The sequence below is a fragment of the Leptosomus discolor genome, chromosome 4 (assembly GCF_034619465.1).
Source record: "Leptosomus discolor isolate bLepDis1 chromosome 4, bLepDis1.hap2, whole genome shotgun sequence".
NCBI lineage: Eukaryota > Metazoa > Chordata > Aves > Leptosomiformes > Leptosomidae > Leptosomus > Leptosomus discolor.
Window position 1 is genome coordinate 3,703,062 of NC_141394.1, and position 13,346 is coordinate 3,716,407.

Consider the following 13,346-nt stretch of genomic DNA (forward strand, 5'->3'; position numbering starts at 1 on the left):
ATCAGTAGTATTTCAAGCTGTTAATTTTTTCTAGGCACTCTTTGGGGAGAAACAAAAGGAAGAGGAAATCAAAAAAATGAAAGATGAAATGTCTCAATTTGCAGAAGATACTGCAGCAAGAATCAGAAAGGCGGTAAGTTACGGTGTTTCGAAAGAATGGGAAGATGTTTCGGTTTTCCTCAGCACAAAAGCTCTTGGTGGTGCTGCTCATCATGAGCAGTTTTCTTAAAAGCATTTTGATAACACAGGTAGGAAGGCAGCATGCTGACAGTACTGTGCTCTTCAGCTTTGTTATCTCGACATACATGATTCCAAACAAAATGATAGTCTTAAATCTCTCAAGAACCAGAAGTGTTGATGTCTGTGCAGACACTGGTGTAGAGAAGGCTGTGCTGTGAAGATGTAAAGAATGGCACTTGCATTTCAGAGAGCCTCTTCAGTAGCACATCAACAGGCCGAGTGTTGTATCAGGGAATTTAATTCCTGATACGTGGCCTCATCTTGGAAGTTGCTGATGGAACCTTATCATGTACGTTCAGATGATAGGACCTGTTGAAAGTTTTTTGGCATCTCGGGACTTAAAAATATTCCCCTATTTAGGGAAGTAAGCGTCTTCTACCAAGTACAGCCAACAATCAAAGGCTGAATGTCACAGCGCACTTAGAAAGCGGAATTTGGTAGAGAAATTACTAAAAAAGAAGTTACAGTCTCTTTATGATTTGTGTTATTGTTGTTAACGAGCAGCTGAAAAATGGAAGCTCTTCTGATGAAAGACTAGTCGCAAAATCAATTTTCTCTATGTTGCATCTCATCTGCAGTTAAAATGCAGACGAGTGTACGTGGAGGTTCTCAGTAATTGCCTGCATGTCCAAGGGACTCACTTTGTTTTAAGGCAAACTCCAGAGGAGATAAAGGCTTGTTACAGGCGTGTGTTGGCAATGTCTTTTGTTGGAAGTGGACAACAGTGTAAAGCAGTTCTCATTTCTAAGTGTTCAGTGGTGTAATTAGTTTTGCCTCGTTTCACTTTGCTGTATGCACACGTACTGTATAGGGACGAAAGGGTTCGTTCTTTCTGTAGTCCTTTCATTTTGGGACGTTTCAGGAACATGCTGCCTGAATTTTCAGAGCCTTTAAAATGAAGCTAAAGGTGGTTTGTGACTTGGACTTGGTGGTTACCTGAAAGAGTCACAAAAATGGTGGGGATTACTGCAATATTCTCATACGTGGTTTGGAGAAGGTGCAAGAGCTAAGGAGCAACTAGGATACTACTGTAGTTGTGACAATGATTAACCAGAATTTAGAAATTTACAAATGCTCTATTACTTATTTTGAAATCATCACAGTAAAAGTGAACCTGTCAAAAGCATAAAAAGTAAAATTTTACACTGAGTTTTTGTGTTTCTCCAGAGAAATACTTCTTGTGTTGTGTGATCTAAAAATATCTGTTACACAAATTGCAAATATCTTGCACCCAAGGAACAGCAGCTTTCCTGATAGTCTTACTGTTCTTTTTGGAAGGCCTTGTTGTGATGTATGTCTTCGTGCTTTTTTTTTTTTTTGAAACACTCTCAGTTCAAGTAGTATGAATTGATAATAAACATTCTAACACTTACAGAGTAAAATCTGTCAGCTAATGTGGACCCAGATATTTTCATATTTATATACAGGCACCACATACAGACAAGATTTTTTTAATATATATAAATATATATAAATAGGATGGAAAAATAGTTCATGGGACTAATTTTTTTATTTTGGTTTTGATCACAGGTAGACGCTGCGAAGAAGCAATATAATGTGCAGATTTCTCGACTAACAGAAGAACTTTCAGCTCTTCAGATGGTATGGCATTAACTGATGCAAATATTTTTGATAGCCAAACATTTGAGACTTCCTAGTTTCTGTTGGTAAAGTAAAAGACTAATTCAGGTACAAGTCAGTCAAGTAAAACACAATTAATGGGTAATTGTCTAGGACGATGCTTTATTACTGACTAGCACTTTACAACCTGTCTGTCTCCAGACGTTAATGAAACGTAACGGTGCCTTTCCTGTTACTTGACCAAAGCAGCTCTGTGCAGTGTCTTAACAGTGCAGAGATTCCTGTCTAGGAGTAAAGGATGTTTGCTTTGAAAATTTGCTGTTGGATTTTTCAATGTGTAGCTTGGCCTTAGGTGCATACAGTCATATCTCACTTTCACTGAGAACTTGCCTGGCTCGGTGTGAAATTAGAATACATTTCTGCAAATGCGCCCGTTTCTTGGTGTAACTTTATTCCTTGTGTTACGTGCATTCTTACCGTAGTTCACAAGTATCTTGACAGTGAGATTCTGTGCTCTAGGAAATATTTCCCATGTGATGGCATTTCTTAAATATCCCTGTTTCTTTCAGGGCTAAATAAAGCATGGAAAGCTGAGTATTGCGTATCTCTAGTTGGGTGTGTAGAAATGCAGTACGTGAAAGTTGATCAAGTAAGCTAAGAGGGCATCCGTGCTTCATGATCACCATATTCTTGAATGAACCAGGAACTTGTAACAAGTTATGTGGGAGACTAAAAGAGCTCAGTGCATATGCACCCATTTATGGATTAAATATATTTTTTAAAGTTTTCATTTCTTAGTCTGTATTGTGAATGAGACTGGTCCTATAAAGTAATGAGCAGGTCAATGTAATCAAATGCACATGTACCAGCATCAGGGATTACACTTACAGCAGCTGGTTTTGGGCTTTAGCACTTCTTGAATTTTTATTTTGAGGTATTTTTTATTAAATTTATTTTAAAATGGCTTTTAAAAATAGGAATGCGGAGACAAACAGGGTCAAATTGAACGAGCCATTAGAGAAAAGAGAGCAGTGGAAGAAGAACTCGAAAAGGTAAGGCGGTTGCATGCATTTTTGCATCACGTTTAAGATCGCTTTTCAGAAGGAAAAAATACATTGTTTTCCCATTTGTCATGGGTTTATTTCCCTTAATTTTCTAATTTTATATTTTCAGTAGATTTTTGTAATTGTAAGTTTTCATGTAATTCTTTCAAGCGTTGGGGTTTTTAATCCAGAAAGTGTTTTAGAGCTGTAATGCTAAACTGAAAAAGAGGGTTCTTTGAAAAGTGTGGAAAGTAAAAGGAGAGATATTTGACATAATCCGAAAGAATGTTGGTGCGTATTCCAGTTAAGCTTAGTAGACAGAAAACTAAATGAATGCTAGATCTTTGAAAACATTTTTTTTCTAAGTAGTAGCAACAATGATAGAAATTGAGTTTAGTTCTAAATCACTGGAAGATATGGGGCAATGAGGAGCAAGTAGCCTCCTTGTCAGTCCTACACTGCCAGTCACCAGTGCAAGGGAAAGACAATCTTACATGTAAGCGTATTCTTCAGATGTACAGGGAAGACAGAGGACGTGAATCTGACAGTAGAAGACTAGAGCAACTGCATCATAAATATTTACTTGCGGAAACCGCAAAAGGTGACCTTCAGCTAAGTCTGCAGACCACAGAAAATAAACTGAAACAACTGGAAATGAAGTAAGTGATGGATGTTACAGAAACTAGAATGGAAAACAATGGAAATTATTTCTGACTAGGTAAATTGTTGATTATGTGTAAGGTTTTTGTTGCATCTCTTTAACCAGTAGCAGGAATAGTAACCGTAATTCTGATTATGAAGGATAATTATGAATCACTATAAAAGAATTAAAGGGAATAGCTTGCTATAGAATGCAAGATTTTCTTTACAAGATGAGAACTGCAAGCAGTTGTTTGACAAAGAAATTAAAATAGGAGTATATCATTTGTACTCTTACTGCTTTTTTAACTGCTGTTTGTAGAAAAAGTTACTCTGAAATATTTAGGCAAAATTTTGTAGATTTATCTACAGTGTGTTATCTCCTAGTACATGCAGAAGTGTGGTGACACAGCATACTGAATTTCAGGTCTGTGTTCAGAGCTAATAGACATAGTTGCAGTGCCGATAGTGCAGTGGTAAAAAGTACAAGATGGTATGTGTTTTTAGACCAGGTGATCGTTTTCAGCATGAAAAGTGTAGGATTCCTTAGAAGCTTCCATCACTTCTGTGGTCTGATTGTAAATGCTGTCAGTTCACCAACGCGATCCTTAGTTGGGAATCCGAGGAAATGTTTTAGAAGTGAAAATCTTCTGTTTCATGTTGTCATTTTACTGAGATAGCTACAATATTAGATGGGTTTTATGAATTCTGTCATCTTGATAACATTCTTTACTGCCTTGTGTGTAGTTTGAGCTGTCGAGCCCATTAAGTGTGCTGAGCTGATCCAAACTTTCAGCAAAAAACAGGCTAAGAGCTGTACTGAGTCAGACCAAAAGTCTGTCCCAAGATACTATTTTTTGTCTCTAGTATGGTAGCTGTTCAGCTTGAGTTCCAACAAGACTTTTTTATCCTTATTCAGCTCCGAGGAAGAGAAATCTCGTTGCCAGGAAGTTATCTGTAAATTGCAAAGCATTTTAGATTCAGAAAGAGAAAAGAGTGCCTTTGTGAGTGAACAAAGGCTAAAACTTCAGCAAGAGAATGACCAACTGCAAAAAGAAATGGAGGGCTTGAGAAGAGTGGCCGTAGAGGCTCAACAAAAAGCTAAGATAAAGGTACGGTTTATGTTATTTTTATTTTAATGCAAGACTGCTATTTGCTTAACAGGACGGCAACTCTAAGAGAAAATTCTTGGAAGTTTAAAGGATGAAAGTTTCAGTGATGTTTCCTGGTTTCTGCTGAAAAGTAGCATTGTGTATCCTCAGAATTTATGGAGTAACTCAATCTCTGCTGATGAAATTGTAGTGATAAGATGATCTCAAGTGTACGGTGCTTCTTGTAAGATGAATGTATTAAATAATGACGTATTTTCCTTCAAGCAATTTCATGTATTCCAGATCCAGATTTCCGTTTATCTGCTGTCTGTAATGTGTCGGGAATCTCTCGGTGACTTTCAGTCCAGAATGTTCCTCTACTTGTGCATCCACCATGTTGTCAGAGCAGTGTGTAACTAAGAAATAATTTCACAGTGTGGGTGTCAAACATAGGTTCTGTATTTTCTGGACAGAGTGTTTCCTGTACGAATAGTTGCAGACAAGGAAACTAGCTGAAAGGTGGTGGTTCTTTTTGAACGTGTTCCACTAAATGCACCTGAGCAGGCAGCGGGTGGGATCACAAATTAATAGTAACCTCAGCAGATTCGTGGTGCCTTTGGCTGCTGGAGGGAGTCACAGCTTTGATCCTTGACGTGCTTTCTGAGCCTATAAAGCTGGTACTTCCCCTCTGCTCTTCATTCCTGGAGGGGTTAAGATACTGACAAGGGATCTAAGAATCTGCAGCAGGGAAGAAGGCTTCACTAAGCAGTCTTATGAATGGGCACCATGTTGAATCCAACTTCCGCTGCGCAACACCAGATGAAGGAAGCGGTCAGATTCAACAGGAAATCTTGTTCCAGCTCCAGAAGCCTTTGGTCAAATGTAGCTTAAAAACAAAGGATCGGGGTCTGTAACAGATGGGTAGAGGTTATAAAGCCTATACCTGATCTTTGTCTGTCTCGTTTTTAATCAAACAGGCTTCCATTAGAGTCACAGATGAGATTCATGGCTTGCTTTCATTTTCCTCTGCTGTACCAAGGATTTTAGATGCAGTTAAACTCCTAACACATTTTAGCTAGATGAAAAAGAGCGAACGTGTTTCTTTGGAGAAGACAGAAGGGGGAAGGATAAAGATTCTTCACAAAAATAAGCATACACAGCTCATTATCCTTCATTGTCAGTTGTACTATTTGTTTAAATTGGCTTTGGGAACATGCATCTCTTGGAGCATATAATTACCAGTTTAATTATTGTATGTTACATGCTTTCCACAAATGTTTATAAATTTAACTCAAGTGTTGTAAAACAAAAAGAAGAAAGAAGTGAGAGACTTCATTGTGCCCGGTTTGTATTTTTTCCTAGATAAGCACACTGGAGCATGAGCATGCTGTGAAAGAACAGGGATATGAAGTTCGACTTCAGGAAATGGAAGACACCAGTCAAAAGTCTACCGCTGAACTTAGACGTCTGTTAGTAGCTCAGCAGAAAGCAACAAACAGGTGGAAAGAAGAAACTAAAACTCTTACTGAAACTACAGAAGCCAGGATCAGTAAGCTGAAGTAAGTGCCATTTTGTTCCTCCTCTGGAAGCTGTTACCATTTGAGTTACTGTCTGATGTATGGCAATAGGCCTGTGGTGAAAAACGGTGAAGAGCAAAAGGTCCAGACTAGATGATGTGCTTCCAGCAAAGCAAGAAAGTGTTCTGAAGAGAACTTTTGGTGCTCTTTGTGAAGTTAGCACTGAAGTAAAAAATTCGCGTCTTGTTGATGTGTGGGATTTTTTTTTGTAATGACAAAAAGTGAACGGACTATATTACTTTTAGCTTTCTCTTTCAAGACACAGCTTGTTCAGTTTAGAGGATTTTAGCTTTGGATTATGATAATCTCTATAGCGGTTCAGAGCCGCCACTATAAAATCAGTTGTGGAGTGAGCGTTCAGACTTCAAGAATAAGCTGGAAAAAACCCCATGGGACGCACGAGTAACGTTATCTTTTGAGCAGTTGCTGTCATAAATGAGGATACAAACAGTTTGTGTGATTGCCCTAAGCAAAAATACGGTAGAAACTTTTACTTTTTTCCTGATTCGTACGGGTTGCCAGGTAACTGCCTGATAGTTGTATTCCTGGCACAGAATTCCGTTTCGAAAGGGCATAATGACAAGGGCATCTCCTGCAACAGGCACGGATGCAGGCTGTGTGTCATTCCTAGGTGCTGGGACATACGAGTACCTATGGTGCCTGCCAGCCTGTATACAGAGAGGCAGCCAGTGGTTTAGAGAAGGCAGTGGCATTACTGGAGATGAGTGAGTAGAGTGGGAAGTATCCCAGTGAGAAACTGGCCATTTGCAAGTTACGTCTGAAGTCAAGTTCTATGAATTTATCTTTATTTTAAATGCATGCTGCTGTAGCTAGTGTTGGTTTCAACTCGGATGTTAAAAATGTTAAGAATCCACACTGACCAGTTCATGACATAAGCAGACGGCATCCACACTCATCTTCGTTTTCCTTCTCGGTGTGTGGAGCCATTGCACAGTGTTAAAACGTAAGGAGTTGATCTGTACACAGGGGATTTGTAGTGTCTTTCCTCTTCTGGTATGGCCTGCCTCCGCTTCCTTGCCTGTCTGGTGTTCGGCTGGCAAGTAGGGGCCAGCCTGTGGCTAGCTGCAAGCTGACACCCACACAGAGTCACTCTGGTAGCCAGCTAGCTGGTGCTTGTAGGTGGCCAAGTCTTAAATAGGCTTTCTCTCAGCAGAGGCAAAGGTATATGCTTGCCTCGTGTTTTGTTTGATTTCTAAGCTCAGGAAACTATCAGTTAGATCAAGTAGGAAGTAAATTAGAGATTACATTAGCTGATATTTTTATAGAACTTCTTAGAAGTTTATGTCCTCAAGATCTCTTCCTCTTCAAAATTGGCTGAGAATTGGAGGAGATTGACAGACTGGTAGCCAGTAACTTCTAAACTAGGAAGCCTGAGTTCCTAAGTCTCATTTCTTTGAAACTCAGAGAATCGGAGAATGTCAGGGGCTGGAGGGGACCTTGAAGGACCATCCAGTCCAACCCCCCTGCCAGAGCAGGACCACCCAGAGCAGGTCACACAGGAACGCATCCAGGCGGGTTTTGAATGTCTCCAGAGAAGGAGACTCCACCACCTCTCTGGGCAGCCTGTGCCAGGGCTCTGCCACTCTCACACGGAAAAAGTTTTTCCTTAAGTTGATGTGGAAAATTAAAAAATTAAAATTAAGTTAAATTAAAATGGTTAGAGAAGAATGTAACATTGCGTATATCACTGTCTTTCAGGACGTGCATTTGGTGGTTTTTAGAAGGGAAATCCAGCTGTGCAGCTCTATTAATTTGAGACATTTGAAATGACGCTTTAACTTCAGTCACTTAAAGCACAGGATGCACTCGTGTGTAGTTCTTTGTTCAGGCTGACTTTAGAAGTTTTTTACTATCATGCTAACAAGGAAGCAAAGCTTTGGCCGTATTAAAATTGGAAGCCTATGAATTTTATTTCCTTTGGAGTAATCTTTTGGATTTTGCATGGTTTATTATTTTAATGGTTTACACACTCTCAGCTTGAACCATATTTCCAGTATCGTATGCAATTTTTGGAGTCACAGTTTTTTAGGCATAGCTTGACACTTCATAACTGTCCAAATGCCAATGATGTGAGTGGAATTAGAACCCAATTTTCTAAACATGAGCCAGGAAAGTAACTTCCTGAACAAGCTGCCTACAACAAAGCTCCTGTACCACTACTCTTAACGTGGTTTTCCATCTGTTTTAGAGAAGGATGGGAATTGGACCTCCAGCGAACTGCGCAAATAGCAGTCTTGTATGTAGCTTGAAACTAGTTTCATTCCCCTTTAAAGTGTCTGTCCTGAGGAGTTGTACCTGTTGTCTGTCCAAATAGAGGAATGCTGTGAGATCCATCCTGCTTGAAATACTGCAAGGAGTGGTAGAACATTTATTGATGACCTTTCTGTTTAATCAGCAGCTTCACTGATCTGCTTTTCATTTTTCAAGTGCTCCTTTTCTGAGTCTTTAGAACACTTTGTAGTAGTAGTGGATTGTTACCTCTGATAACTAGTTCGGTTTAATTTTTTTTTTGCAAAGATGACTAAGCAGTTCTTTAAAAAGGCAAAAAGTCTCTTTCAGAAGCAATCACAGCGTTGAGCTCGTCTGCGAGCGGCTGGGAGCTGTGCTTACTGTTGGTTTTAGTGGCCTAGCTCCCCTGTATGTAACTAGCTGGGTCTTGCTAAGGCTTTTTTGACGTCTTTCACCAATGCAGTAACTAGAGAAGAAAAATATTTTTAGTGTTTCATGCTAAGGTAGATTTTAGCTGTTAACTTGTAGTTTATTTTCTGTAAATGGAACTACAAAAACTCCCACAGTTGAGCATTTAGGTTTATAACTAGGTCCTGAATGTAGTTCAGCAGCTTCCAGTTGAAAGGGAAGAAGTGCAGACTTCCCAGACAATTGAAGTTGTCTGCAAAACTGCTATATTCCTTCTGAAAGCCTTAATGTAAAGTGTTAAAATGGTGTTACAGCGGACCAAAAGCGTTCGACCTTATTCATCTGCAGGAAAACGCTGACCTAGAAAATATAACAGACGCGAGAGGCAGTCTGCTTTGTGAATCTGCATGGAAAATAGGTGGGAGATTTTGAAAATGTCCCTGTTGATGTGAGAGACTGTCTGTGTGTTGTCATCTGGAAAGCCCCTGCCATGGTTTAACATCCTGTATCGGAGAACGCTGCCTGATGAGTAGAGTAGAAAAAAACGTTCCTCACATATTAAAAACTTTGTCTGCACCAAGTCCGCCTGATTCTCTGTGACTTGAGTAGATATTTTGGTGCAGGTCTAAAAGTTAAGTCAGTCACTCTTGAAGATGTTTTGGTAGGTGGGGCTTTTCCATACTGTCCAGGCTAGAAGCAGAAGTTTTTATCAGGCCTCTGCTGTACCTGACAAGGAAACTGGCGAAAGAAACAAGTTTTTTTTTCTCTGCCAGAAGGTTGTAACTTAAACTGACAAAAGGAATTTTGTCACTAAATATGTGCGGTGGCGCTCTGGTATTGCAGCGACAAGTGGCTATAACAGAACCTAGGAGCGTTGTGTAGAACATGCAATACCCACTTACTGTTCATGTTGTATGCATGACCAGGTACCTGATTATATAGCGCGGAGTGCAGTTGGTATGAGAGTTACCTTCTGAGTTACACAGTAGTAGTTAGTCAATGCAAAGTACTTGCTCATGTTATAGATGAGTAATTGTAATATTTAATCTTATCACGATAGCATTTTGAGTGCCAGTACAGAAAGGCAAATCACTTCTTACTTGGCTGTGAACTAAAAAAAAAACTTCTGATGATTTAAAAAGCAAAAAATTTTGCAGCAAACGCATTTATCACAGGAATACCAGCAAGCCTGCTAAATAATAGACTGGTACGATTGAATTAAAGGCTGGGTTTGACCGTCCTCTTGAGGCTGAAGCAGGCAATGGTATCGCCAAGCCTATAGTGGGGGCTAAGTGAGAGGTGATGTTCACCCAGCTTTCCTGTGTACATGTGGTTTTAAGTTTATGTGGTTTTGAGAGGGTTAGTTAAGCTGTGAGCTTGTAAGCAGAACTTGGTATCTTACTTAGAAACTTTGTCTTGGCTGGACAAGGCTGTGAACTCAGATGAAGGTATCATATAGCCTTTTTGGGTTAAAATAGAGCTCTCCAAGGTTAGCAGCACGTCATGGTAATTTTAGTGTATTTTGAGGACAGTCTGAGATATTCCTCGGCACTTCATGAAGTTACTGTTTGGCTCATATAAATAGATGAGCAAATACAGAGGTTGTCGGTGACGCGGAGCAGAACGTAAGTTTTTAATAGGAATTATTACTCTTACAGCACAGTAATGTGCTTTATAAGTGAATGTAGGGAAGTTTATAGCTTCCTGAAAAAGTCATATCCATGTGTACTGGGAGGTGGCTTACACTTTATATTGCATTTCACCAGAAGTTTGCTGTTAGTGCTGCGCTCATAAGCATTGAGTCAAGGTCCTGTTTGTTAGTGTAGGTGTTTCCCGTTCCTTTGCCTTCAATTCATGATCTGTTGCTGTTTTTCAGTCCTGTCCTCGTTACTTTCCATTTCCCATATGAAGGTGTCTGAAACATTTTGGCTTCTTTAACTTCCCAGCAGCAGCAGCTAACTTTGCCATGTTCCGTGCGGCTCATTTGTCATCTTTCAGTTCTGCAGTGGTTGGTTTGTGAGGTGTAACCCATACGCGTAAAGAAAACATTGAATAAATACTTTTAAGAAATGAAGGAACATCAGTGAATGTTAAGTGATGATTTTTTTTTTTATTTTAAAAAAATCTAAGTAGGAAAAGTACGTTTTGCAGCCTGTAACAGTAGAGCAGAGTGATTTCAAAATCACATGAGTCCAGTAGATTAGGGAAAAACCTGTAGACAAAAATGTGGATAAATGGATACTTGCAGGCTTCACTGAGAATTATTCTGTGTTTTCTTGGACGCTTGGGTCTCAGTTCAAGTTAAACATGTAACCATTGCCTATTAAACTGGAATTTAAAAAACAATGCTGAAGAAGTAGGGAATGCATTGAATTCTTGCAGACTAATTGCCGTTTTCTTCATAAAAATACATTACGGTCTGCATTTCTGAGCAGAGTTCTCTTCCCTCTAAGCATCATAAGATGCTGTAGACTTCTAGAAGGATTTATTGGTAACTGACCTCACCTTTGCCTCGTAAGAGGGCAAGGAACCAGTTTGGCTTCAATATACTTGCGCCAAAAACCAGTCTTGGAGGTAGCTGAGAGGGTCAGTGCTGCCTGCAATGTAGGTCGTGGTCCCAAATGAAACCTTCGCCGTTGGCAGCGTGACTAACGGCGCGTGACTAGTGCTAGCCTCTTTATTCCTGCAAAACCCCCAGCCTGGCAGACTATGAAGCCAAGCAGTTCTGATTGCGGATTGCATCCGTTTTAGATGTACTTTGAGGTCTAATGACATCTGCTGTAGTGAACTTGGACGGCAAATAGTTACAATTACAGACTAGTTATGCAAAGGAATGATTAGTTAAAGGTTGTAAAGAAGCAGTGTAGCACTCAAATTTATTGAAAGATGAGTTGTCCCAAGGCTTTCCTATTGAATTTAGGTTGTTTCTTTCTCTAAGAATGCATGTGTATGTAAAAAATTAATTTAATCTCTATCTGTTCTATGTGTTCATAAATGCATATTAAAAACTCCCACCCTCAGGTGAAATTTGCAGGAAAACTACATGAAATTGAGGGTTCTCTCAGCTTTGCTGTGAATGTGACTTTGGCCTGTGAGGCAGGTGGGTGGTTGCTCAGCTGAGGTACAGCTTAGCCTGAGAAGGGGTAGTAATAATTCCTAAACAATTAGGAATAGAAACTGAGTCTACGAAACAAATGGCACATGAGACAATTCATAAACGTTGGCTTGAAGAGGACAAGTACTTTAGAAGTTACTTCCAAGTAACAATGCGTTTGAAGAGCTTTAAAAATCTTAACTCTTTATTAATCTACCAATTTACTCATCCTATGTACTAGTACTAAATTGTCTTCTTTTTTATTAATCTTAAGAATGTGCCACTACTGTCTAGCAGTAAGATGTAACTTTTTGAGGGGGAAAAGATCAAAAATATTTGCTGTAACAGGAACGCATTATATCTGAACAACTGTACTGAATGGCGTCATCTTTTTAATATTCACTAGAGTTATAATTGTCAGTACTTATAAAAAAGGGAATCCTTGCCATATTGTTTTTAAATTTAAGTACTTTGCTTAGCTTAAGTCATCTGATTGCAGCTATTTTTGGGTGCATTTGTTCCAGTTTCTGCTTCTGAAACACTTCTGTGGCATAGAGTCCCTGACTCCTCAGTAGCCATGTGTGGTTTCTGGAATTCTCAGTTTTATCTCTTCTGTAATTGAAAAGAATCTGCCTTTTGAGGAATGACCTTTTTCGGTGCCTGTCTGTGAAGTGTTGGCCAGGACTGCTGGCTTCTCCTTCTGCCTACATCCTGTGCAAAAATCACAGCATCTTGAGATGAAGAAGATTCCTCCATTTCTGAAACATTATTCTTGGCTGCACTTCTGCAATGTTTGGCAGCCATAGCTGCTTATTTTAAGATGTTCATTAAAGAAAAAAATTAACAGAATGAGAGACAGCTGCAGGTACTGGCAGTATACAAAATTCATAATTACTAAGAGTAACTGAAGCATATTATAGTATAATTCAACTGAAAAAACAGCTGGCACGTGCTATATTTGTCATAGGAGAGCTTTGCAGAACGGACTTGCTACAGCTGGCGGATTTATCACCCGTCTGCCGACATGCTAAAAGCTCACCTTTTCTTGCCTGCTCGCTTAACGAAGGCAGTATGGAGTAGGGACTGATTTGGTTATTCAGCAGTTGGGGTTACTGCTCCCTTCTAATATTGAAATCTCATCATGTGCGTTTGAGGGAGGGTTAACCATCAGAATGAAGCCACCCCATTTCCTTAGGCTTACAAGGTTAAACTGTTTTCTTTAAGTATGTGTTCAGTGTGACCTAATTATAAAAATAATGTCTTGATACACGGCTGTACGTGAGGATGTAAACTCTGTTTATGGCCTGTGCTGCTAATGTCACACCTGAGTACAAGTGCAGGGGACAGATTGTTTTCAGTAACCAGGAATTTTTAATTTAGAAAATTAATCTGTTTGGATAGTCTTCTAAGGTGATGTAACAAT

The 13,346-nt window shown here is 39.4% G+C and overlaps 1 protein-coding gene across 3 annotated transcripts in view; it reads left to right on the forward strand.

The window, feature by feature from the left end:
• The window catches only part of SCLT1 (sodium channel and clathrin linker 1), a 42,463-nt gene that overhangs the window by 22,699 nt on the left and 6,418 nt on the right, over positions 1-13,346 (forward strand). For all 3 annotated transcript variants that reach the window (XM_086463749.1, XM_086463747.1, XM_086463748.1), the window contains 6 exons: positions 35-133; positions 1,771-1,842; positions 2,799-2,873; positions 3,378-3,523; positions 4,423-4,615; positions 5,957-6,153. In XM_086463749.1, coding sequence (XP_086319875.1) covers positions 35-133; positions 1,771-1,842; positions 2,799-2,873; positions 3,378-3,523; positions 4,423-4,615; positions 5,957-6,153 — 782 coding nt within the window. The remainder of the gene's footprint in view (positions 1-34; positions 134-1,770; positions 1,843-2,798; positions 2,874-3,377; positions 3,524-4,422; positions 4,616-5,956; positions 6,154-13,346) is intronic.